The 26806-nt window shown below is 50.5% G+C and overlaps 1 protein-coding gene across 2 annotated transcripts in view; it reads right to left on the reverse strand.

Moving 5' to 3' along the window:
• The window catches only part of NDUFS1 (NADH:ubiquinone oxidoreductase core subunit S1), a 657173-nt gene that overhangs the window by 56963 nt on the left and 573404 nt on the right, over nt 1-26806 (reverse strand). For both annotated transcript variants that reach the window (XM_086955308.1, XM_086955309.1), the window contains exon 17: nt 10100-10234. In XM_086955308.1, coding sequence (XP_086811434.1) covers nt 10100-10234 — 135 coding nt within the window. The remainder of the gene's footprint in view (nt 1-10099; nt 10235-26806) is intronic.

A 26806-nucleotide genomic window follows, 5' to 3' on the forward strand; every position in this document is an offset into this window, starting at 1 on the left:
AGCACCAGCTCCTCGAAATGCAGGGAGGCGGCTAAACAGCAGAGCCAGGCCTCAAGTGACACTCCCTTGTCAGCATACAGACAAGGTGAAGTCAAAGCATGCTGTGACTGCTTTTTGTGGGACTGAGTCTTACCCAAATGGCTTAATGACTTGGAATGCAACAATGATCTCGGACTCCGTGACCGCTTCCGGGACTTTCTTCTCGACCGGGAACTCGAATGTCGTGATGTCACACGCTGAGCCGGGAGGCGCTTGAGGGAACGCTCACTGGAGGCCTTTGGATGAAGGATGCAGCAGTCGGGACAGACCTTTCGGTCATGGTCTCATTAGAGGTGCCAGAGGCAAACAAGGTGTGGGTCTGTCACCGACATCTGTTTGTGACCGACAATGCAGGGCTTGAAGCCATCCATCATAGATGACACTTCTGCCACATCAGGAGGTAAGACCTTAAAAATGGCTTCGACAAATTGTCGAAAAAAGCTTAGTCAAAAAATGACTAAGGCGTAGCTCTTCCTGGATCTGCACTCACTGGCGCAGAAAGAATAGAACTGATGTCAGTGATTCTAGGTCGTGCCTGTGTAGGCACAGTCAGCGTCACTTCCAGCTCTGAGAATGCCAAGAACACTGCAGGCAGCCGAACACCACCACCTACGTGCGCAGGGGTACTGCTCACAAAAAGTAATTTTGGATCCAGTCTGACGCCTTGGGATAATTCTACGGCAAGGAATCTGCGGCTAGAAGTCTACTTCAGATTATCGTCTTTGACAAGTGCTTTTCTTGGTTGAATTTTCCCAATCTTGCTAAAATACCTCGAAACATACATTTTCAAATTTGTCTTTAATCTCTTTATAATTTTTGGGGATGTAGATTCTATTTCATTCAAGTATCCTGTATCACTTTCCTTCTTACCTCTTCCTTTGCCATTAAAATCAATTATGTTCCCATTTTATCTCATTTTCCAGTTATTAATCCTTTACTTCTGAAAAGTTTCTGATCTTTTTTGTGATTGTAATTTGAAGCATACTGCTCGGAAGACCTATGCAACAACCTATTTAAGAATAGTTTATTTCAACCATAAAGAACCTATATCTTTCCTCTCCTTCCCTTAATTGCCCCAGCCTCTGTGTTTTATCATCTGCTTTCTTTATTGGTCTTTGTAAAAAGTGGGATGCTATTATGAAGCGCATCCCTTCTGTCAGAACAAATGGATTGTAAAAATCATCGTTATATTAAATTTAATTTCTTATTCTTTCTGTGGGAAAAAATAAGAATTTGAGGAGTAATGGAGCAATGCCCAATCATTTGCCTGCTTCAACGTATTTCCAAATTCTTTATTTACTCCATTCTAGCTGAGCACAAAAAGATACTAATATAAACTATCTTATTAGACAATCAACAATGATCGAATGAGAAATCAAGCACTGGCTTTGACAAATTTGTGATTTATTTATTTTGCATACATATGCTATAAGCTTGAAAAGTAATACAATGTAAAAATGCTGTCTAAAGATCTAGTGTGCGTGTCAGCAAAAAAATAGAACCTACTGCAGAAATAAAAAAAGAATAAGAAATAAAAACAGAACTAAAAGCAGTTATTTGACCACCAGCCCATACACTGAAGTGGACTACTTTCTAGGTTATTGTGGACATGTAAACAAGCAAAATACTGTCACAGAGCAGAGAGCCAATGACTGAAGTAGGCTGACTCACTGCACCATGCTGTATGCCATTGTGAGTGGAAGCAAAATTTGAATGACACTTAAATAGAGCAATGGATGAAGAGGCATGACCGAAACCCTGCGTGTAAATATATTTATGTATGTATTTTTATTTTTTGTGGGAAAACACGAGGCTGGAGACCACACCTAAAAAAGTGTACACAGATTAACTGCCATTACTTTCATATTAGGTATTTTGCAAACACATTTGAGCATACATTCCTTGAATGTACTGGACATTTTCGGCTTACTACAGAGTTTCTCTTGCACTTTAGGTAGCATATCACATTAAACTATCCTCCAGTATACACTGGGGTACAACATGAGGCCCATCCTCCCATTACATTACAAAGAGAGCATTGATTTAATCCAACTCTGTAATAACCCATCAACTGTTAACTTTGACTCTTTTGTTCACTTTCACCTTGGCTACACTGCTAATTAGCATAGCAGTTCCTTATCAATATTAAGAAAACATTCTAAGTCCTCAACATGAATATGCAGGAGACTAATCCAGAACCCAACGCCGATGCAGGTAAGTGGAGTCCGCCATCGGAGTCGACTAGCGCCCGAGTGGGCCTCCGTGGCGCTGGGGCGACTCCTGCCACCACGTGCTCTCCAGGAGAATGGGGTGAAGCCGACGCCGGAATGGCGAAGGCGCGGCCCCGAAAAAGCACCAGCTCAACTTCAAACTGGGCAGCCCCCGCGTTAAGGACCGAGAAGGACTCGGGAAGGCACCTCAGGTCCCGGCCTACACCCGTGACTCCACCGGAGCCGGGAAGGAAGGCTTCCGACACCGAAACAGAGCCGTCCCGACCTCTGGTAAGGCAGCCGCCTGCTCAGAGGATCGAGGGGGACTCGGGGACAAGCCTAGAGTCCCGGCGATCACCTGTGACACCACAGGGAGCTCCGTAGGGATTTGCGGCTAGGCAGGCACGCTAGGCGCCGAAGAGGGGACCCCTGAAGGAGTACACCTAGACGACGCCTCTCTCCTACGTCCTGAAGCCGAAACCTACGGTGCCGGAGGCGACTCCGTGGAAGTCCCCACGCAAGGGATCCGCAGACGTCACACGAGGTGGAGGAAGAGCCAAAGAAGCCTGCAGTGCCGCAGCGTAGGCTATCATTTGGGCCCTAGTCCCCTCCGCGCCGGGAAACGGAGGGTAGGGAGGCGACAGGCGGGGCGCCTGTCCCGGGGGGAGCTGGCGCCCCCGCGTAAGGAGGACAGGGCCTGGGAGACAAACTATAGGACCTACCAGCCGGTAAGCCACGCCCAATGGGCCGCAGCGACAGAGGCTTCCGCAGATGAAACCAGCGGCTCCTTGCCTCCAAGGTAGGGGACGGATGCTGGGACGACACCGACCTGGACAAGCATGCCGAAAGCAACTTCATTCGGCGCTCCAGCCGTGATTTAGGCTTAAGGTGCTGGCAGGCATCACAACTCTCAGAGTCGTGGTACTCACCCAGGCACCACTTGCAAATCGGCTGAGTGTCTGCCGCCGACGTGGAACGTGCACAGGAGGTACAAGTCTTGAAGCCCGAAGGCATTCTCACGCTGTTCCATTTAACGCCGAAGGGTGAAAAAGAAGATAAGGCCTGAAAACAGGCCAGGACACAATCTGGATCCGCGTTGCACGCGTAAAGAGAAAAAAACCGACATAGGCGCGCCGGGGTGGGACTAATGTATCCTCGCTGATGTCACAAACGTGGACGACGTCAGGGCGGAGTCACGTGGTGCAGGTCCCCCGGCGCACAGGAGTGCTGTGGCAGAAAAGTTTTCCGGATCCAGTCTTACGCCTGGGGATAATTCTATGTTAAGGAATCTGCGGCTAGTAGTCTCTATCAGATATCTTATTCAGTACTCTTAACCAGGAAGCCGCTGGGCAGCCATGTGCTTTACAAAATAACCTAAACAAACATTCAGCTCAATCAGGTTTTAGGGCCTTCCACAGAATGGAAACTGCATTGGTGGCATTTCTTGATTCCATCAGATTATCTCTAATGCTGGACTGCCAGCGATGCTAGTGTTTCCCGACTTGTAAGCCACATTTGATATGGTCTCTCATTCTATTTTGGTCCAAAGACTATGAGATAGGGATCTATGGAAAGCCCTGCATTGGCTTATTGATTTCTTGGATAACAGGAACCAGACGGTTCATCTTGACTTGTTCATATCTCGGACAATGATCTTATACAAGGCGGTTCCTTATGGCTCTTCTTGAGTCCTAAGACTTTTGACACCCCTTGCCCAAATAGTCAAATCTTGTGGCTTTCAAATAATGTCCTATGCAGATGACACTGAATTAATAATTTCTTTCAGGCACAATCCAGAAAATGCCAAAAGTAGGTTTACTGACTGCATTAGGAAAGTTGCCACCTGGATGGCTTTGAACTGTTTACAGCTCAATGGAGATAAAACCGAGATTCTGCTGTTTGGCAGGGCTCAGGCCTTTTGGTCGGACGACTGGTGGTCTCCTGAGTTAGGCTCTGCTCCATATCCCATGAGTGCAGTTAAAAATCTCGGCATCCGGATTGCAGAGACTCTTTCCATGAGAGAACAGATGTCAGTATGTGGCGCATGCTTCAGTAGTAAGAGAATGCTAAAAATGTGTTCCAGTAGCTCCAGCTAAGATCAAGGAGAACTCTCATTCAAGCCCATAGTGAGTCTCATTGACTACAGGAATGCCTTGGTATTAGCTGCCAATGAGTCACTTCTCTCTAGATTTGCAAGTCTTCCAAAATACAGCCATGCACCTGGTTTGTAAGCTTTCCTCTGGTTCTCCATCGGTTTCCACACAGAACGCTCTTCATTAGCTTCCAGTGGGGAAAAAGGTCTCTGTTCAAGCTTTATTGTCTTGTTCATATATCTTTGGCTGGCAAGGGTCCGGGCTACATATGAGAGAAACTTTTGTGCTACTATCCTAGTAGACATCTTAGACCACAGGATCAACTGTTGCTATGCCCCGGCCGCATCCATACTGCAAGATATGGCAGAAGGTCATTCTACTATTTGGCTCCTTATCACTGAAACAAGACGTCCTCTTCATAGTTTCTTCTATCAGATCTAAACAGCTTTAAAAAACTTTTAAAGAACTGGCTATTCTGATTAACTTTATTTTTGCACTATACCAAATGCAATTAACATAACACTGCCAGTACGCCTTCTGGGTTGCAGCAGAATTGGGAAAAGCCATTCTAGTCAATTCCCATTAATTGGCAATAGCATTTCCATATCTCCATATTTTATTTCTAAAGTATAGAAAAGGTTTCAGTTTTAATCTTCTATTTAAGTTTATATTCTTTATTTAATTCAGAATGAGTATAGTTTTGCATTTTTCTGTTAAGCACATGCATTTTTTAAATAAAGATTCGATAGTGAAAGTGTGGATTCACTATTTTGACAATTTAATATGAAATATTGGTTATTAGACAATTACTTCCTTCTAAACTAGGTTATTTTTTACTTCCTTCTATGTACCTATTGAAACCACTTGACTTATTCCTCTTCTATTCAACCTATTGAGATTCTTTGGATTTGATTTACATTTTACTCCCACAGGAGCTACCTATTCCAGTGAGGATCCTTTCTCATTGGATCTTCCAGAACTTCAACTACTTTTCCTAATTTGAATAAACTGTATGAATGTCATACCAGTTTTAGAAATTCAGTGTTGGCACTTGGTCACTACACCAATCATTTACCAGTTTGCCATCTGTGGTCATCAAAAAATGGGGAATATCGAGCGGAATAGGGTAAGGTATTTACCACACATGGTAAATATCACTACCTCGGGGTGAGGAAATTACCACGTTTTAGGAGTACGCCTATTCCAAATGTTTTACTTTTAACTTAGACATAACTGGCAGAATCAGATTTACACACACTAAATTCTGCATGTTTTGCATTTTCCCCTGATAAAATGTCACTCCATTTGAACTGCTGGAGTCAATTGGGTGAAAGCTACAAGAGTGTGATGATTATCACACAACTCATAATTCCGATCCCTGTGCAAACGAACATATGCAGCGTGATTGGAACTTTGCCCTGAACTTGTAATGAGGGCCTGAATGTTATTTGAAGGTGCAGAAGACTCAATTTCCTTATCAGTGGTTGCTAATTGACATCTAATTTCAGCGATGTGTCACTGATTCGTCCCTTATTGTATTCTTTTCTAAGACTTACTTTACGGGTTTTGAATGGGATTTATTTAATCTTGCGCAGTGCTCCCAAACGTTTTAGATCCACAACCCAATTTTTAGAGCAAACTTTTGCGACCCAAAGAGCATTAATGGATATGAGGCTGGTGATTTTCTAATGTAACTAAAGCATTGCCTGATAGCACACTGTTATTTACAGACAGCACATTTTCCATTGAAATGGCCACTAAATTTGCATGGACATGCAACAATATGGCACACAAATGTTAGTCATGGCTGACATTACTGAAACCAATTATCCTAGCAGTTCTATATGGTTATCTGAAAGACCATTTACCCTGGAGGGCGGGGTTCTCAGTTTTATTTCCAGCAGCTACTTCTTTTGAAATTAAGTTAACAAAAGATAGATAACTAATCCAATTTCTCAATAAGTAATTGTCTTAGCAGTTATACATGATTAACTGATTGAATACCTTGGATCATAACTCTGGCTCCATCCACTGCCTAACTCAGCATTCCATTTTGTGAAATACATCAGACACACTCAAGGCTCTCATTACAAGAATTCTAATGGGGTTCGTATAGACCAATCAGAACCAAATATATTTTCACAGCGATCTCAGCTCCTGAAAACAGCAGAAATTTTCATGTGAAAGTCAGGGGAAAATTGAAAAAGCGCCAGGGGAAAAACGAAAAAAATCGGCAAGGACATCAAACCTGGAACAAGTGGACAACCATGTTCTAACCACTAATGGGCCAACTTGTCTACACTCATGGAGTTAGCATACCACCAGTATTGATAAATCCTATTTTGTCATTTCTTTTGTAAACAGAGTCCCCTCTAAATTGATATGCTCTGGGTATTATGGAAGTTTAGTATCGGACAGATTATACTACAACTGGTGGCGATGTGTAGCAATAAAATTATGTGAATGCTTTACATCTTTCAGTTCCTATTAAACACAATCAATTGATACTTTTCTTAAACGCAGCAAACGTAGGGAAAACACTAACTTCATGTGTGGTACAATGCCAATCTTTGGGATCTTTTCTGGTTTTCTTTTCCTGCTACTCAGGCTCCAAACTGCCAACTGTTCTAGCTACTCTCACTTCTACTCACTTTAATACATGAGACACTACTACACTTTCCCTCACAGTTCCCTCTTTTGTCTAAGCCTTTCATGGTCCGCCCAAGTCTCGTCAGGCCCTGGAGCAGTATAGTACTGAACGCCTGCAGTGTCTCCAAAAACATCCATCGGTACACAAACGTAGCAAACTGGATACTCCACTATCCCTCAAGGTTCACAAAGCAGCAAAACCTCACAAATCCAAACCCAGCCGCAGAATTTTCAGGAGGGGCACTAAACACCTTACATCATGAAAGGTAACTCTTAGACAACCTCGAACTGAAGCAAATTGTCACAATGCCCACCCACTCCGCCGGCCACACGCTCGACCCAGTCTTTTTCTCAAGCTTGCACGTCTCCGTCAGCCACACCACCTAACTCCTCTGGACCGACCACCGCTGCATCCACTTCGCCTTCCAGAAACCCACCACACACAACCGCACCCAACAGATCCCCCGCTGCTGCTGGAGCAAAATCATCAAAGACCAACTACACGCAAACCCACCCACCGAACCCTCCAACACCGACAACGCTGCCCACAGCCACAGACGCTAGATTGAGGACTGCGCCAACACCCTCGCCCCGCTCAAGAAACATCCCCACAGAGACACCAGCAAGAGGGCCAGCTGGTTCACCCTGGAACTGCTAGCCTCCAAGCAAGCCTGCCGGAAACTAGAGAAGAAATGGCACAGTGAACAAACTCCAGACAGCCATCAGCACACAAGGACACCATCCGCAACCACCACCACCACCTCAACAGGGCGGCCAAGAGGACCTCCTTCAAAGACCTCCTCAACAACAACGCACACAATAGCAAGGAGCTCTTCAACATTGTGAAGGAACTCTCCAACCCCGGCTCCAACACCAACGACATCCCGCCGTTGCAAGCCCTGTGCGACTCCCTCGCCACCTTCTTCCACCGCAAGATAGCAGACATCCACGACAGCTTCAACACCCAGACAGCCCCAACAGACAGCAATACAACAGACCCTCTGCACACCTTGGACCATGACCCCCTGCTAGCCTGGGCCAGCGTGAGCATCGATGACACCATCAAGACCATGCGCACAATCCACTCTGGCTCTCCGTCAGACCCATTCCCGCACCACGTCTTCAACAGAGCAAGCAGGTCCATCGCACCCCACCTGCGCAACGTCATCAATCTCTCCCTCGAGACCTCCACTTTCCCAGAGATCTGGAAACACGCCGAGATCAACTCCCTACTCAAAAAACCTAAGGCAGACCCAAGAGACCTCAAGAATTTCTGGCCCATCTCTCTGCTCCCCTTCCCGGCCAAGGTCATCGAGAAATCCGTCAGACAGCTAACCCGATACCTCGAAGAAAACAGAATCCTGAACCCTACCCAGTCAGGGTTCCACAGCAACCACAGCACTAAGACTGCCCTCATCGCCACCACGGACGACATCAGGACCCTGCTTGACAACGGCGAGACCGCAGCACTCATCCTCCTAGACCTCACTGCCGCCTTCAACACCGTCAGCCACCGCACACTACGCGCATGCCTCCACGCCGCTGGGATCAGAGACAAAGCTCTGGATTGGACCACCTCCTTCCTCTCCGGCAGAACCCAGAGCGTCCGCCTTCCCCCATTCCATTCCAAAGCCTCCGAGATCATCTGCAGCGTACCCCAGGGATCCTCCCTCAGCCCGACGCTGTTCAACGTTTACATGGCCCCGCTCGCACACGTAGCCCAACAGCACGACCTCAACATAATCTCTTAATCCGACGACCCTCAGCTGATCCTCTCCCTCACCAAGGACCCCATCACCGCCAAAGCCAACCTCCACGAAGGAAGGAAGGCCGTCGCCGACTGGATGAAGACCAGCCGTCTGATGCTGAACTCGGACAAGACGGAGGTCCTCATCCTTGGCTCCAACCCTTCAACCTGGGACAACTCCTGGTGGCCAATGGCACTGGGGGAAGCCCCGACACCCACCGACCACGCACGCAACCTGGGAATCGTCCTCGACTCAACGCTCTCAATGACCAAGCAAGTCAACGCCGTCTCCTCCTCCTGCTTCAACACCCCCTGCATGCTCCGCAAGATCTACAGATGGATCCCGACAGATGCAAGAAACTATCTGCGCGGGAGCTCCGACCAACCTCATCAAACTACTACAAAGCATCCAAAACGCATCGGCACGACTGATCCTTGACGTACCACGCCACGGACACATCCCCCCCCCCCCACCTGAGAAATCTGCACTTGCTCCCCTTCAACAAGAGGATATCCTTCAAAATCCTCACCCACGCACACAAGGCACTCCACAAGACTGGCCCATCCTACCTCAAAAGACGGCTCTCCTACATACCCAACCGCCAGCTACGCTCCGCCGACCTCTCACTCGCCACCGTCCCGCGCATCCGAAGAACAACCACCGGTGGGAGATCCTTTTCCCACCTCGCCGCCAAGACATGGAACACCTTTCCACTGAGCCTACGACAGACCCTAGACCTGCTGACCTTCAGGAGGATACTCAAGCCCTGGCTGTTCGATCAGTAGCGCCCCCACACCCAGCGCCTTGAGACCCTCGCGGGTATGTAGTGCGCTTTACAAATGATGGATTGATTGATTAGACTGGAAGCTTGATGGAAAAAGTATAGTGCTTGCAGTACACCAACACCTGTCTGAGTACCTACTTCTCGTTGTATATGCTGCCAGCCATGCCCTCAGCCTCTCCCCAATGATTCCCCTCTGTCTACTAGACGTTTGTTTTGGCCTTTTCTTTTTTCCTAGAAATTTGGGTCTTTAACCTGTTAGTTTATATAATACATGACGGTCATTGAAGAACTCAAAACATATGTATTTCGAATGCTGACATTAGCAATCACAATTGGAAAGATTAAGGAGCAGGAAGGTGAATTCTACATTAGCTTCTTGTGGCAGTAATATTTTCTGAAACTTCTTAAGTTGAGTTTTGGAAAGGTAATAAGGAAAGTGCATTTTACAAAACTACAGAGATCTTTAATTTGGCACACATCAAAACATTCTGCACAAGAGACCTTACATCAAAAACTACTCTGTGCCATACAGCCTGTTTCAGAAAAGACTAAAACTGAGCATATTAGTGTTAATACCTTGGATAACTCGTTAGCCTGCTTGAAGTAGTTTGCTTCCTCAACATCATCATAGTGAACCAGATTAGGGGATACCTCATGCAGTCTCATCCTTACTTCATCATGTTCATCATAAGGGAGTGTCACTCCTGCCAGCTAAAAAATAAAAGAATGAGAGTTATAAGAGTAAGGTTATCCTAAAAGAAAATAGCAGTTATGTGCGAAAGACCAACCAAAACAGTTTTCTTTTTTTTTTGTGTACAGCATGAACACATCTTGACTTCGCAAGCAAATGATGGATCTAAATTTGAACTCCACTAGATGTGTAAGATAGTTCATGGTAATGTTAAATGAAACCTACAGAAGGTATTTATTTACCTTTGGTACCAATGTTTGTAGTGGATACTACATATTCCAACCTAATTCTTCAGCTAAAACATTTCCCCAGGATGGAGTCTAAATATAGAAATTATTTCAACAATACCTCACACTTGGCTCCAGCCCATGAAGTAACATGATCGGCTTAAAGACACCACCTGCAGGTGAAATACTAGTTCCACCTAATATCCTCACTTAATAGTGGTGGCGATAAAATGATCATGCCAAACATACAACTATACAAAGCATTACCAAAAAAGAAATGGAGAGTCTGCGGTAAGATAAAAAAAAACAACTAGAAAGTGTTAAAAAACAAAGGCATGCAATTTGTGCTTCTGATGTATACTTCTTTCAGCAAATACTGCTTCTTCGAAAGATAGCCCACACCAGGAGGAGGGTCTGAGTTCCAAAAGTTACTTCCTAAATGAATACTTTTTGCAGAAATTCAAATGCTAAACGGGATCATTCCCATTAACATTCATTGTAAGTCTGACGTATCAGTGTGTCCTTAGGGATGTCTCTCTGTGTCAGGTATTCCCTTTAAGAGTACAAATGTAAATGTTTTACATCGGATTGAATGGGATTTATTTCATCTAGCTGTTTATGGGCCAGCAAACAGCAAATTATCAACATTGTTCACTTTGTCACCTCTTTTACTTTCTTTCCTCAAGGGAAAGCAATAAAAACCACATCATGCACCCTGAACTCCTTTGCCGTAGCCACACAAATGCACCTTGCCCTTCGTGCATCGTGTCCATATAGGACCTCTTCATTTTAGGAACAGTGTAGCGGTGGAAACAATTTTGACAAAGATCTTTTGTAACCGCTGAAAGGAAAGTTTGGGGCATGACTAACAATGCTTGAATTTCTCCTACTCTTCTAGCCGATGTTATGGTTACTGGAGATCCTGTCCTTAGTATGAGTAGATATAGAGCACACAAATGCTTAGGATTAAATGGGACTTCCAAATAAATGTCAATACCAAATACAGTTTCCCAGTGGCATAACGGCCTCTGGAGATGTATTTACATTAGACCATACAAAGAGCTCCGAGACGGAGGGAGGGCCGAGACTGGGTGAAGAGCAGTGAATAGTTGGGGTACGATTGTTGGTATACATGGGTGGAACGGAGACAAGGCATACAAAAAACCTAAAATACTGACAATTGTTTTACACTTTGCCTTTGAAGGCCGCACAAAGCCTGTGACCTGTAGGAGGCCGGAACCAGAGTTGGGAAGAAGTCTGCCAACAGTCCAAGTAAGCATTCAGACGTGACTTGAAGGAAAACAAGACGGGACAGCCCTAAAATTTCCTGTGGCCTTCCATTAAATAAGTTTTTCTTGGTTTCGGTGTTGTGTCAGTATTGTCCTTCAGTAGTGCCAGTTGCAGTGCAATGGCAGTTTGTACTCCAAGGATCAGAGGGTCCCTTTAGGCAGGACCCGAGCATTGGGCAAAGCACCTGCCCATTCTAGAAGATATGCAACAGTTAGCTGTCAAACTGGCACAAGAGGATACCAGTGATACCCATAAGGTATACTGGGAGGAGGGGCTTCTGTACAGTTAACCAAGGAACTCCAAACCAGGGGCATCCAGGAGACTGGTGGTACTTCAACAGTTCAGGGAGTTCCTTCTTAACCTGGCTCACAATATCTCCTTGGCTGGGCACCTAGGGCAGTCCAAGACCTGGAAAAGGGTGGTCACTCAGTTCTACTGGCCCTCGATGTCTGAACAGGTCACAGAATGCTGTCGCTCCTGTGTGCCCTGCAAAACCGGTGGCAAGGAAGGAGGGAAACCAAAGGCTACCCTGATATCACTACCACAGGTGAGAGTGTGGAGAAATACATTGTTGGTCCCCTAGATCCACTAACAACTTCAGGGAACAGGTACATACTGGTGATAGTGGACCATGCCACTAGGTATCCAGAGGCAATCCTGTAGGAAGATGGCTCTGTATATACTATACCAAAGGGAGGTGTAGTGTGCACAGAGCCCAGTGGAACCCCAAATGTAGGCAAAGGTAAAGTTAGATAGAACCTTACTCTCTATTTGTGGTAGTGTGGTCCAGCAGTACGGCAGGATCAGAGGACAGTGTTAAACATTTGTTGTACACACTCAGTCACACACTCAAAGACTGAACTTCAGACCAATTGTTTTTGTATAAAAATATTCTTTTAGTAATTTTATTTTCTAGAGCCAAGAAAGCCTGGCACAGGTAAGCAACAAGTACTTTACGGTAGTAATGCAATTGAAATACAGTTTGAATGATAATTGTATATGCACTTTGGTTTGATTTACAGTATGAATGCAGAGAAATATAATACTTAATAAATGTAGTACATAGACTTGAATAGGCTTTTTAGTAAAATAGCAGGTAAGTAACGTTCGAGATTACTAGGCTTACACAGGGTAGTATACCTAGATACTACTCTGGGACATTTAGTGAAAACAGGTAAGTAAAATCATTTTTATTATATTATCTGATTTTAAAGAATTTCTTTAGTTTCTCAAACTCCATACTTAAAACCTTTTCACAGAAAAACAGTCAATGTTATCCTATGGAGGAAATTAGTGTTATCGGTTTTGAGGTAAGTATTTGGTAGCGGGAGTTGAGGTTCTGGGGTTAGACTCAGGGGTCCCCCAGGGTCAAGGATGCACTCTTGTTAAACTCTGCGGGGCACTAGGGTGGCCGAGTGCAGAGAGCCGAGGCCCAATGTAATCCAATGGGGGATAGGGGGCCTCCGGTTGATGGCTGCTGGCATGCCGGCCACTGGTTTGTGGGAGCAAAGCTCCTGGACTTTAGCTCAGGGCAAAATGGGGGAAAAAATTAGGTACCAAAAGTGCACCCTCAGCGGCACTAGGGCGGCCGGCTGCAGAGTGCTGTTTTGACGTCGGATGCCCTGTTGTTTTCAATTGAACACCTCCAGTTTACAAAGACACTGCAGGCTTGGGGACGAAGGTCTTCTGGGTGCGACCACCACTTCGAGAGGTAAGTTGGGAAGTTAGGGGTTGGTTAGGCACTGTCGGTTTGGGCACACAAGGCCTTGGTGCGTTGGGCACAGCGGTGCCTTTTGGGGTCGGATCTTCTTACCAGCTCCTGGTCGCGGCTAGGCGGAGGCGTCTGGATTTTGACTGCAGGCGTCGGCTGGAGGCTTAAGGCAGGTCAGGGGTCACCGGATCTCAGGTCAGGATGGCCGGGATGACCTCCTCGTGGTGTTTTCCCACTCAAGCTCGGGCCGTGTACGGCGGGTGCAGAGTGGTGCTGATTGGCGGTTTCTGGCCAAGGCCAGAGATTGCAGGTGAACAAATCGGTGTTCACGGGAGACAAAGTCTTTGTGGATGAAGGCAGGCAGGTCCTCCGGGGTTTTCGAGGTTGCTGGCTACAGGACACACCGGGATTTCGCAGGAGCAGGTGTGAGGGGGAAGACAGGACGGTAGGGCTTCCTCTTGTTAGCTGCTGCACAGCTGTTCGGTCCTTTTTCTTCTACTTCTTCTTGTCTGAGGAAGCAAGGTTCAGGGTTGCCCCTAAAAACTAGATCTAGGGGCGTTACAGGTAGGTAAAAGGCAGGGACCAATGGGTCCCTTCCCTGGAGTGGGTACACCCCTATTATGCCACCCTCCAGCAAGCCTTTGAAGCTTCCCCTTCGTGAACCCTGCCCATCCTGGGGGAGGAGGCTTGGCACCTCGTCCCAGGATGTCTATTGTTTCAGGCCCCAGAGAGCAACAGGCTCTCGACCCAGGGGTCCAGAAACATGTCTGGTGGTGGCAGTTAATCTTCAGGGGGCATCTCTAAGTTGCCCTCCGTGTGCATTTTTCATTAAATCCCACACTGGCATCAGTGTGGTTTTAATGTGCTGAGAAGTTTGATACCAACCGTATCAGTTTTCTGTGCAGCCATTATGGTGCTCTGGAGTTCGTAATGACAAACTCCTAGCACCATATACTCTTAACGGCAGCACTGCACTTACAATGTCTAAGAATGGACTTAGACATTGTAGGGGTACAGGGCTCATGCAACTGTACCCTACACACTGGTTTAGTGCACCCAGCCAGAGGGGTGACTGACCTATGCCAGGGCAGTGGGTTATAGGCATGGCACACAGAGATGTGTGCATTGTTGACTCTTCACTTTGTTCTGCACAAAAACACGCAGCCTGCAAAGGCAGTGTGTGAGTGTAGAGATACAGGACCTCTAAGGGTGGCACAATAAGTGCTGCAGTCTTCGAGGCCTTCTCTGGTCACAGTGCCCTGGGTACCTGTGGTACCATTTAGCAGGGACTGACCTGTGGCCAGAGATGTCAATGCAGTTTTAGGGAAAGAACATAGGCCCTGGGTACCTGATTAGCAGGAGTCCAGGGCACACTCAGCCAACGTACATCAGCCACTCTGCAAACAAAGTGGGGACAACCAAGCAGAAAGAGGGCACTTTCTCACAAATCCCACTTAGGACAGTCACTGCCCCTGCAGTGGCTAGAGCCCTCCTTAGAATCTTCACCAGGGTTGGATTCCCCAAGGAGGTCATCTGAGATAGGTGCACACATTTCATGTCTGCCTATCTGAAGGCAATGTCGGATGAACGTGGCATGACTTACAAGTTCATCACCCCATATCATCCCCAAGAAAATGGTTTTCTTAGGGGTGGTACTAGTCTGGAGGTGGCACACCAGCCTAACTGGCTTATTTTACCGCATGTTAAGGTGCCAAGGGGATCCCTGGACAAAGGTGTCAGCTTCCTCTCTTGTGAGGGAGAGCCAGACTTGCATTTCAAAGGGGCAACCCTTTGAGGCTTACCTCCCAAGGAAGGCTAATCAGAAGGTCATCTTGTGAGAGGTGGTGTTACACCCTTTTCCCAGACAGGCTTTTGTTCTGGGTCTCCTGAGAGCTCTCACCCCAGGAGGTCAGAACAGTGTCTCAGTGGCAGGCTGGTAGAAAGCAGGCACACCAGAGGCTGGTAGGTTTTCAGGGGGCACTTCTAAGTTGCCTTCTGTGCGCATGTACTGGTAAATCCAATACTGGCATCAGTGTGGGTTTAACAATACGAGATGTTTGATACTGAATATCCCTATTTTTATTTGAAACCATCATATAGCTAGGCAACTCGTCTTCACCTGTGTCCAGCACATGTTTTAGTTGTACCGGCAGTAATAGGACTGCCCAGCACAGGGGCTTAGCTGCTTATTCAGGTATGCCCTCACAGGTAATATTTAGCACCCTGCCTTAGGGCAGTCAGGCCTGCTGTAGGGGTGATGTACAAATAGGGATGTGTGACATGTCTTGGTTTCACTTTTGTCTCCATCAAGACACGCAGGGTGCGATAGCAGCCCTGCATGTGCTCGGTGAGGGCTCCCTTACGGTGGCACAGTTCGTGCTGCTGCCCTTAGGGGCCTAGGTGCCAGGGGTACCCTTTACTACGGACTTACAGCGGGTGCTAAAGGTTTTGTCAGGTGGGGAAAACAATTGAACCTTTTTAGGCAAAGAACACTGGTACTAGAGACCTGGTGCACAAGTTACTTACCTTCGGTAACGAAATATCTGTAAGAAACAGTAGTTATTATTAGATTCCTTACCTTAGAATATCCCCAGGCGTCAGTCTGGATCCGGAAACGTTTGTGTAGATGTACCCCTGCTGGTCACTAGGTGTCGTCTGCGGCCCCGCGTCCGTCGTTGGCGTCGGGATGACGTCGTCGGAGTACTTCGACGCCGCCCTCGAGCGCAGACATCAGTTCTTATACAAAGCTTTTCCGCGCCAGAAACGCAGAGCCATGATAAAAACCAACACTGGTGCCATGAAACGAGGGCCCTGAAAGGGGATGACCTTTACCATAAATATTTGTTTGTAGAACGGGGAAGATGGGTGGGGCGGTAAGGAATCTAATACTAACTACTGTTTCTTACAGATATATTGTTACCGAAGGTAAGTAACTTGTGCATCTGAAAGAAACAGGTTAGTATTAGATTTCTTACCTTAGAATAGATACCCCAGCAATACAAACCCCGGTGGTGGGTCTGCGAACCAAAAATCACACCAGAAAGTCCTGGAGAACGGAACGGCCGAAAAAGCCATCTCTCCGGACTTGGCTGTCCAGGCAGTAGTGTCTAGTAAACGTGTGCAGCGAGGCCCACATAGCTGCTGACAGATGTCCTGCAAGGGGACTCCCCGACCCAGGGCAGTAGTAGCCGCTGTGGCCAGAGTGGAATGGGCACGCGCATCCCCACAGGAGGCTCCTTCTTAGCCAGAGAACAACAAGCCTTGATGCATCAAGGTTCAAGTCCCACTGCGGCATCACAAAAGGAACAGGGGGGATCACATGAGTGATGCCCTTCAAGAACCTATTTACAACAGGGGACTTGAACAAAGAGGGCTAATCAGGAAGCCTTAAGAAGGCGGAAATGGCAGAGAGGTAGCCCTTAATAGTAGCCCTTAATAGTACCCAGAGCAGAGCTCTGCTGGGCAAGAGAAAGAAGAAAGAGGAGAACCTCAGAGAGGGGGGCAGAGAGTGGATCCACAGCCTTTGCTGTGCACCATGCCACAAATTTGTTCCACCTGCAGGCGTATACCGATTTTGTGGAGGGACGCATGGCTGCCAGAATTACATCGCAGACTTCAGGAGGCAAGTCAAATGGCCTCAACTGTCGCCGCTCAATCTCCACGCATGGAAGTGTAGACTGGACAGGTTCGGATGGAGGACCGTCCCCTGCTGCTGCAACAGAAGGTCCTCCTGAAGAGGCAGACGAATCGGGGGATCGACTGACATGCTGAGTAGCTCGGGATACCAGTATCTTCGTGCCCAGTCCGGAGCCACAAGGATGACTTGGGCCCAGTCGCGTCTGATCTTCTTCAGTACTCTGGGCAGAAGTGGTATAGGCGGAAAGACGTACAACAGACCGCAACTCCACTCGCAACAAAAAGCGTCTCCGAGCGAGCGCCGCCTTGGAAACTCCAAAGCGCAGAACTGATGACATTGCGCGTTCTCTTATGTGGCGAATAGATCTAACCAAGGCTCTCCCCCCGGCTGAAAGACACCTTGCTCCACGTCCGAGTTCAGACGCCATTCGTGATCATCATGCACCGACGGCTGAGTTAGTCTGCCCTGGCGTTCAGGGAACCTGCCAGGTGTTGAACCACCAGGGTCACGCCCTGATGTTCCAGCCGTTGCCAGAGGCGCAGAGCCTCCTGGCATAGGGTCCACGACCCCACCCGCACTGTTTGTTGGAGTACCACCTGCGGTGGTGTTGTCCGTGAACACCTGCACTACACTACCCCGGACAGAGGGGAGGAATGCTTTCAGTGCAAGCCGGATCGCCCGCAACTCCAGAAGGTTGATGTGGAGCCGGGACTCCGCCGGAGACCAGAAGCCTCTGATCTCTGCCTCTCCCATGTGGCCCCCCAGCCCAGGAGGGACGCATTGGTCACAACTACGTGCTCCGGTTGGGGTAGGGAGAGGGATCTGTCGCTGACCCAATCGCGGTCCGTGAGCCACCACTGTAACTGTCTTGCAGTGCCCTCTGAGATCAAGACGTGGTCAGACAAGTTGCCCTGATGCTGGGCCCACTGAAACTTCAGGCGCCACTGCAGAGCTCGCATCCGCAACCTGGCGTGATGCACCAGAAGGATGCAGGAGGCCATCAGCCCCAGAAGCCGCAGCGTCAACCTGACCGAGACACGGGATAAAGGCTGAAAGATCGGAATCTGAGCGTGAATATCCCGACCCTGATGTTCGGGAGGATAAACCCGAAACTGTGCCGAGTCTAGAACTGCTCCGATGAAGAGGAGCATCTGAGAGGGATACAGGTGTGACTTTGGCACATTGATGGAGAACCCCAGCAGGTGCAGGAGGTCGGCCGTAGTCTGGAGGTATCCGACGACTGTCTGGGGTGAGCCTGCCTTCAACAACCAGTCGTCGAGATAGGGGAAGACTGAAACCCCTAACCTGCGCAGATGAGCTGCGACCACCGCCATCACTTTCGTGAACACCCTTGGAGCGCTGGTAAGGCCGAAGGGGAGCACGGTAAACGGAAAGTGCTTGTGGCCTACCGTGAACCGCAGGTAACGCATGTGGGCCGGCAGGACGGGGATGTGAAAATAAGCGTCCTGCAAGTCCAACGCTACAATCCATTCTCCCGGGTCCAGAGTCAGCATCTTGAACTTCTCCTTCCGGAGGAAGCCGTTGACGTTCCGCAGGTGCAAGATAGGGCGTAGGACACCTTTCCCTTCTTGGGAACCAGAAAGTAGTGGGAGTAACAACCACATCCTACTTCTGGCCCAGGAACGCGCTCGAGGGCCCCCTTGGCCAAGAGGGCCGTAACTTCCTCTTGTCGAAGATTCAAGTGATACCCCGACACGCGGTGGTACTGCGGTGGCATGGCTGGAGGGGTTGCCTCGAAGGGGAAGGAGTAGCCCCTTCAATCAATCAATCACTACATTTGTAAAGCGCGCTACATACCCGTGAGGGTCTCAAGGCGCTAGGTGGGGGCGGCGGGGGGGGGGGCGCTACTGATCGAAGAGCCAGGTCTTGAGGAGTTTTCTGAAGGCCAGTAGGTCCTGAGTCTGTCGTAGCCTGGTGGGGAGAGTGTTCCAGGTCTTGGCGGCGAGGTAGGAGAAGGATCGGCCGCCGGCGGTGGTTATCCGGATACGAGGAACAGTGGCGAGGGCGAGGTTGGCTGAGCAGAGGCTTCGGGTGGGGGTGTGGAAGTTGAGTCGGTTGTTGAGGTATGTAGGTCCGGTGTTGTGTAGGGCTTTGTGTGCGTGGATGAGGAGTTTGAAGGTGATCCTCTTGTTAACAGGGAGCCAGTGCAGGCCTCTCAGGAGGGGTGTGATGTGGCTGCGTCGGGGGACGTTGAGGATCAGTCTTGCCGAGGTGTTCTGGATTCGTTGTAGTAGTTTCAGGAGCTTGGTTGTTGTTCCCGAGTAGAGGGCGTTTCCATAGTCGAGTCTGCTGGTGACGAGGGCCTGGGTGACAGTCTTTCTCGTTCAGGGAGGGATCCATTTGAAGATCCTGCGGAGCATGTGGAGGGTGTTGAAGCAGGACGCGGAGACGGCGTTGACTTGCCTGGTCATGGAGAGGGTGGAGTCGAGGATGACTCCCAGGTTGCGTGCGTGGTCTGTGGGTTCCGGGGCTGTGCCTAGTGATGTGGGCCACCAAGAGTCGCCCCAGGCAGATGGGGTGGGTCAGAGTATGAGGACCTTCGTCTTGTCTGAGTACAGCTTCAGTCTGCTGTCCTTCATCCAGTCGCCTACGGCCTTCATTCCTCTGTGGAGGTTGGCTTTGGCGGTGTGGGGGTCTTCTGTGAGGTATATGATCAGCTGGGTGTCTTCGGAGTAGGAGACGGTGAGGTTCTGTTGTTGCGCGACGTGGGAGTGCGGTGCATGTAGATATTGAACAGCGTCGGGCTGAGGAAGGATCCCTGTGGAACGCCGCAGATGATCTTGGTGGATTTCGAGCTGAAGGGTGGAAGGCGGACGCTCTGGGTTCTGCCAGAGAGGAAGGATGTGGTCCAGGCCAGGGCCTTCTCTTGAATTCCGGCGTCATGGAGGCGTGCTGATAGGGTGTGGTGGCAGACTGTGTCGAAGGCTGCTGATAGGTCCAGGAGGATGAGGACGGTCGTTTCTCCTTTGTCCATCAGGATCCGGATGTCATCAGTGGCGGCGATGAGGGCGGTCTCGGTGCTGTGGTTGCTGCGAAAACCGGATTGGGAAGGGTCCAGGATGTTGTTGTCTTCGAGGTAGCAGGTTAGCGGTTTGTTGACAACCTTCTCTGTTACTTTTGCCGGGAACGGGAGCAGGGAGGTGGGCCTGAAGTTCTTGGGGTCCGCCTTGGGCTTCTTCAGAAGGGTGTTGATCTCGGCGTGCTTCCAGCTTTCCGGGAAGGTTGCTGTTTTGAAGGAGATGTTGATTGCTTTCCGGAGGTGGGGCTCGATGGTTGTGCTGGCTTTGTTGAACACGTGGTGAGGGCAGGGGTCAGATGGGGATCCGGAGTGGATGGAGTTCATGGTTTTGATGGTGTCTTCGTTGCTGACGTTGGACCAGGCGGCTGGTCGCAGGGGTGGAGGACTCAGTGGTGGGTGCGGGGATGTCGGAGTTGAAGAGGTCGTGGATGTCGGTGATCTTGCAGTGAAAGAAGGTGGCCAGGGAGTTGCACAAGACTTGTGATGGTGCGATGTCGTTGGTGTTGGAGCTGGGGTTGGAGAGTTCTTTCACAATGCTGAAAAGCTCTTTGGTGTTGTGTGCGTTGTTGTCTAAGCAGTCCTTGAAGGCGGTCCTCTTGGCGGCCCTGATGAGTTGGTGGTGTCTGCGGGTGGCGCTCTTGTGGGCTGTGCGGCTGTCAGGTGTTTGGTCATGGAGCCATTTCTTCTCCAGCTTCCGACAGGTGTGCTTGGAGATCTGGAGGTCTCCGGTGAACCAGGCGGCTTTCTTGTTGGAGTGGTTGGTTGTGGAGGGGCGAGGGTGTTGGCGCAGTCGTTGATCCACTGTTTGAGGTTGGTCGTGGCGGTGTCTGGGTCGGTGGGGTCGGCGGGTGGTCTCAGGGCGAGGGTGGTAGTCAGTTGGTCCTTGGTGACCTTGCCCCAGCAGCGGCGTGACAGCTGTTGGGTGCGGTGGTGGGTTTCCTGAAGGTGAAGTGGATGCATCTGTGGTCGGTTGAGTGGGGTTCGGTGGTGTGGTTGAAGGAGACGTGGCGGCTTGTGGAGAAGATGGGGTCCAGCGTATGTCCAGCGGCGTGGGTGGGTGTTGTCACGAGCTGTTTGAGTCCGAGGTTGGCGATCAGGGCGGTGGAGTTGGCGTCGTTGTTGTTCTCGAGGTGAAAGTTTTGGTCCCCGAGGAGGATGTAGTCCGTGGAGGCGAGGGCATGGGTGCTGACTAGGTCGGCGATGGTGTTGCTGAACTGTGGTCGTGGTCTGGGAGGTCTGTAGACGAGTGTTCCTCGTAGGGTGGTGTTTGGGTCGGTTTGGATCTGGAAGTGCATGTGTTCGGCGGTGGTGAGGGTGTCGTCTGTGTTGGTCGAGACTCTGAGGGTGTCCTTGTGGATGATGGCGATTCCCCCTCCCACTCCGTTGGTGCGGTCTCTGCGGGAGATCTTGTAGCCCTGTGGGATGGCTATGGCGATGTCTGATGCTGAGGTGGCATTCAGCCAGGTCTCAGTCAGGACGGCGACGTAGGGGGCGGTGGAGTCTAGGAGGTCCCAGAGATTTGCAGCACCCACCTGTCCGATGTGATGGTGCGCAAGTGGAGGAGGTGATGGCGAACCCTGCCCCCCACTGGCGTCAAATGGGCCTAAAAGCTTGGACTAGGAGGGCTTTGAGGCGGATGCTGCGGGGGTGGATGTGGACTGGCCTCGCTGTTGTCCCCGGGCACCGCCACGGCGGTTACCACATCCGCCACCGCGTTGGATGTTTGTCTGAAGCCCGTGGCTGGCAGGACGGGTGGGGGCGCACCTTCCTTGGCCACGAAAGGAGCAAAAGCCAGCAGTTTGCTGGCGGGGGCAGACAGGTCCAAGGACTTGGCCGTAGCCCTGGAGTCCTTAAAGCGCTCAAGCACACTGTCTGCCTTGTCGCCGAAAAAGCGACGGCCATCAAACGGCATGTCCATAAGGGTGTTTTGGACATCAGCCAAAAAGTTGGCGGACCTCAGCCAGGCGTGGCGGCGAACCGCCACCATCGCCCTGCCTAGCGAGTCCGTTGTATCCAGCCCACATCGGATGGAATGCCGTGCCACATCTCAACCCTACGCTTGGAGGGCTTGGGAGAGTTTAGTCCGGGCCTCCTCCGGACATTGTGGCAGCACGTCCACGACCGTGCCCCACCGAGAGTGGGTATAACGGCCCAAAAGGCACGCAGTGTTAACTGACCGCAACCCCAAACTCAGTGAGGAGAACATCTTTTTACCATACTGTTCGTACCTTTTGGATTCCCGATCAGGCGGGGCTGTCGGGAATGTGGTCTGGGAGGCTCTCGGGGGTGGAGTGGGTGGACAGGAAGCAAGGGTCACCAGGCGCCAGCCGGTGGCGTCTGGCCACATTCCTATCTACAGGGGGACCTGTAGCGGGCCTGGACCAAGTGCCTAAAAGATCGTCAGTCAAGGCCTAATTACACGGCAGCAGAGGCTCCGAAGAGCTTGCCTGCGGTTTAAGGACTTCAGTGAGGAGGTTAGTCCTCACGGCCGCGACGGGGAGCTCAAGAGCCAAGGCCTTGGCCGCCCGCGTCAACTCCACACTATAGGCAGCCCCCTCCTCCGTAGCCACGGTAGGAAGGGAGACAAATCCAGTGTCCGGCGAAGTGGCCAAACCACTGGCCTCCCCTAGCTCACCTGCCCAGTCCTGAAAAGACTGGCACTCCCGTGCCAGAGGGTCCTGAGATCCCTCCCATTCCGCCTTGTCTCCCATCTCCTGGTACTCAGGTTCAAATGATGGGGCCGGATCATAGAAGAAATGGTCTTCTCTCGATGTCGAGGGGGGGGGGGGTGGGGGGGGGGGGGTCAATCGGGGACGACATCCGGGGCGACAAACTAGGGGTCGACGCCGAAAGGGGCGTAAGCTCGACCAGCGCGACCGGGATCTGGAACTATTCGGGACCGAAGTCGCCGACGGTGCCGGGGCCGAAGCACCCGGCCCGTTTGGGCTCCCAGTCGGGACCGCGGGGCCCGAAGGCACTGCGGAACCCGACGGAGGAGTGAGAGACCTCATGGCCATGAGGAAGGAATCTATCTCCTCTAGCGTCACGTTCAGCCCACAGACCGGCGGGTATGGAGCAGGCCGCGACACCTGCGGCTCCGGCGGAACCGCGTGGGCGTTGTCACCCGAACGCCCGGCCGCGCCCGGCCCGGGGGTGGGGGGAGTCAGAAGAGCGGTGTCGCCGCTTCGACTTCTTGTGCCTCTTACCTGAGGACTTGGAGCCAGACGAGTGGTGACGACTCGCCGAGCTGTGATGTCTCTGGCCCCGCGACCGGTACCTCAACCTCCTTCCGGACCGGGACCTTGAGCGGCGGAGGGCCGACTGCCGGACCTCGAGGCGCTTATGGGACCGCTCCCGTAAGCGACTCGAAAAACAGGTCAAAAACATTGAAAAAGTTTAGTCAAAAATTGACTAATGGTACCACTTTTTCCGGATCGGCACTTGCTGGCGCGGAAAAAAGAAGAACTGACGTCAGCGCGCGAGGGCGGTGTCTAAGTACTCCGGCGACGTCATCCCGGCGCCAACGACGACGACAGACGCGGAGCTGTAGACGACGCCTAGCGATGCGCAGGGGTACTGCTACGCAAAAGTTTCCGGATCCAGACTGACGCCTGGGGATATTCTAAGGTAAGGAATCTAATACTAACCTGTTTCTTTCAGATTCAGTCATGTCCTTGTGGGAGTTTATCTTGTGCTTCCAAATTTAAATAATCTGAGGAGTCTACATTCCCCATGGTGTTGGCAGAACCAGTGGGGCAGCTATGGGAGGTATCTTCATAGGATGTAAAGGAGGTTGAGATGGTGGAGGAGGCCAGGGTGGAGGCAGAGGGGGCGTAGCTGGAGGGAGAGGGAGAGTAGGTATGACTGGGGGAGATAACAGGACAGGCATAGGATGCCCGGCAAGCTGTTGAAAAGCACCCATCATCCACTAAAACGTTGACAAAAACACAACAGGCACCTACAGGACCTCTGGTAGCTTATAGTAAAGATGAGATTCATAAGTCTGAGGAGGGCTGTTGGCCACAAAGGTCTGCTGAAACAGATACTTTCTCTTCATTTAAGGCCTAATCCTCAAAACGAGGGATGTAACCCATTCAGCTGTGTAGGACTCTAGGCCACCTTTGAGGTGTCCTGGTTGTTGAGCACTACCTCCTGCTCAGAGTTCAGAATTTGGGCGGGTAGGATTGCCACCACCTTTATAGGTCAAAAGGTTATTGACAGTGAAAACTCAGTCGTCTATGGAATTGTCAAGAAAGTTGTTGATGAGGTAGTAGGTATCATTTCTGGGTTTCAACAGTGAAAGATGGGTCATTGTTGATGGGGTTACCGGGGGGCGTGGCTGGCTGCAGAGCATGGAAGACGTGAGCTGAGTGAGCTCCGTCTCCCGCCCCAATACTATGCTGAATATCGTATGATTCCTGGGACGCGGATACCTGCTTTCAGCCCCACGGAAGGCGGAATACTGGAGGATTGTTCAGACGACCTGTGAAGTCTGTGGCAGGCTGATGACCCGCTGAATTTGCCTGCGATCTGGCGCGACTCTGGGCGGACGAAGACGGGTGGCGTAGTTATGTGTGTGCCGCATGGAGTGAGGAAGGACGCTTCGGGCTCGAACCGACCCGGCAGCACAGAGAATGCTGATCTGCGGACGCTGAAGGTGGCGGGACATACAACTTACCGTGCCGACTGGGATCCTTTCCTTTTCCCTCCGGTGAGGATATCCTAGATGCAGCGAAGCCTGCCTCGGCGATGCAGGCCAAAATGGCGGCCACCAGTGAACTATCCCGCACCAGTAGGGGGGAAATCCGCGCCTAATTAGCATATTGACTTGTGGTGTGGTATACACGTGGAGAGTGTAGGTGCCCCCTCCCCACCCCCACCCATAACAAACTCGCCCGAGGGGCGCACCGATACAGCGGCGAACTTGGTGGGGCGGGGTGCTTATGAAGAGTGCACAGCCTGTGAATTGCCCAGGCGCTTCTGACGAGACACTGCTGGAAATAAGGCTCCCTACCAACAATCCCTTTACTATACATCGTGCCCCTGCGACTGGCAGCCGACGGGGCTTGGACTGGGTGGCCCTGCAGATTCCCCAGCTAATGCAGTGCATGAAAGACAGCACGGAAACTAGCTCACAATTCGACACGCGCTGGACACGGCACCACCGCTACACGCTGGGCCCCTGACGCCTCCTTGTGAGGCCGCCACGGACCACAACACTGGTGTGCCCTTGGCGACGGAGCTGCCGCTCCCAGCGGTTACTGGGCCTATCCGCGGCCGATGCCGGCCCCTGACGCAGGTACGGCATTGTGCTCTTCACGGATCCTGTCACGGTGTCATACGCGACACCACACCTAGCGCTGCTGTAGAGAATCCGCCCTACATCACAAGCCACTGCCACTACTGTTGACCGCTCGGTGGTGCACCGGGCAAGAGGAGGTACCACTAATCGCGTACCCGGCTTGGGGCATTGGCCCGGTGCCCCCCACACCTGGACATACTGGAGCAAAGACGGGTGGGGGCCCGGAGAGGCACCATGGGGCGCACTAAAACCAAGCAAGCGGATACCGCTGCGAACGACGCAACACAATCCACTACCGTTAGTGAACCTTTCAGCCCTCCGAACAATTAAGTTATTCCACCTACGGGAATGGATTCCCATGACCCCAAGCTGGATTTGATACTAAAAGAAATCCGGGATTCCAGAATGGTGCTGGAAACGCGAATGGACACAATGTCAACAGGGCTTAATCTACTACAAGCGGACCATAAGAAGCTAGCTCTGAATGACCTTATCCCACAACAAACACTGCACTCCACACAACTCGAAGAATTCCAGCGCCAACTTCAGGGACTCCAGGAGAGGGTTGACGATGCAGAGGTTAGATCCCGACGCAACAATGTTCGCATTTTGGACATTTCGGAGCGCAGTGAAGGGTCTAACCCCACGCAGTTTGTGGAGGACTGGCTAAGAGATAAGGTGGCCACGACAGGCCTTACTCTACTCTACAGTGTGGAAAGAGTGCACCCTGTGCCGTCTCGACCGCCCAGACCGGGTGCGCCACCCCAACCGCTAATAGCGCGCATCTTGCACCACAAAGATCGTGACAACATTCTAAAGGCGGCCCGAGAGAATGCACCACTGAAATTTGAAAACAAAACTGTCTCACTTTACCCGGATTTCATCCCAGCAGTCCAGAAGGCTAGAGCAACGTTTCAGGGAATAAAAAAAGTTTGCGAGATCACAAATTGAAATATGCCTTACTCTTCCCGGCACGCCTAAAGGTGATCCATAATCAAAAGTCATACTTTAGTCATTGGAATAACAAACAGCAGTGTAGACGTAGGATTGCGGTCTTCTAGGTCTCTACTGACTATGTTAGACTTAATTTAGGTTTGCGCCAGCTAGCTCAGAGGTCACTGGAAACTTTCTTGACTGAATAGGAAGTGATCAGCTTCCCTGGCTCAGACAAGAAGGGATTCAGCTTCCGACAACGGCTTAAACATGACAACTTTGCTCCTCAGAATAAGAGTCAATCTCTAGAGTTGTGTGAAACAATAGACAGCTATTTCACTCAGTCAGTTGTGCAGACTTACTTTCACCAGGGTGCAGAGAATAGAGAGACTGGCGTTTTCAATAAAATATATTTATTGAGCAGTCTTCCTCCTCATGCAAGAGAAATGAAT

The sequence above is a fragment of the Lissotriton vulgaris genome, chromosome 2_1 (assembly GCF_964263255.1).
Source record: "Lissotriton vulgaris chromosome 2_1, aLisVul1.2, whole genome shotgun sequence".
NCBI classification, from domain to species: domain Eukaryota; kingdom Metazoa; phylum Chordata; class Amphibia; order Caudata; family Salamandridae; genus Lissotriton; species Lissotriton vulgaris.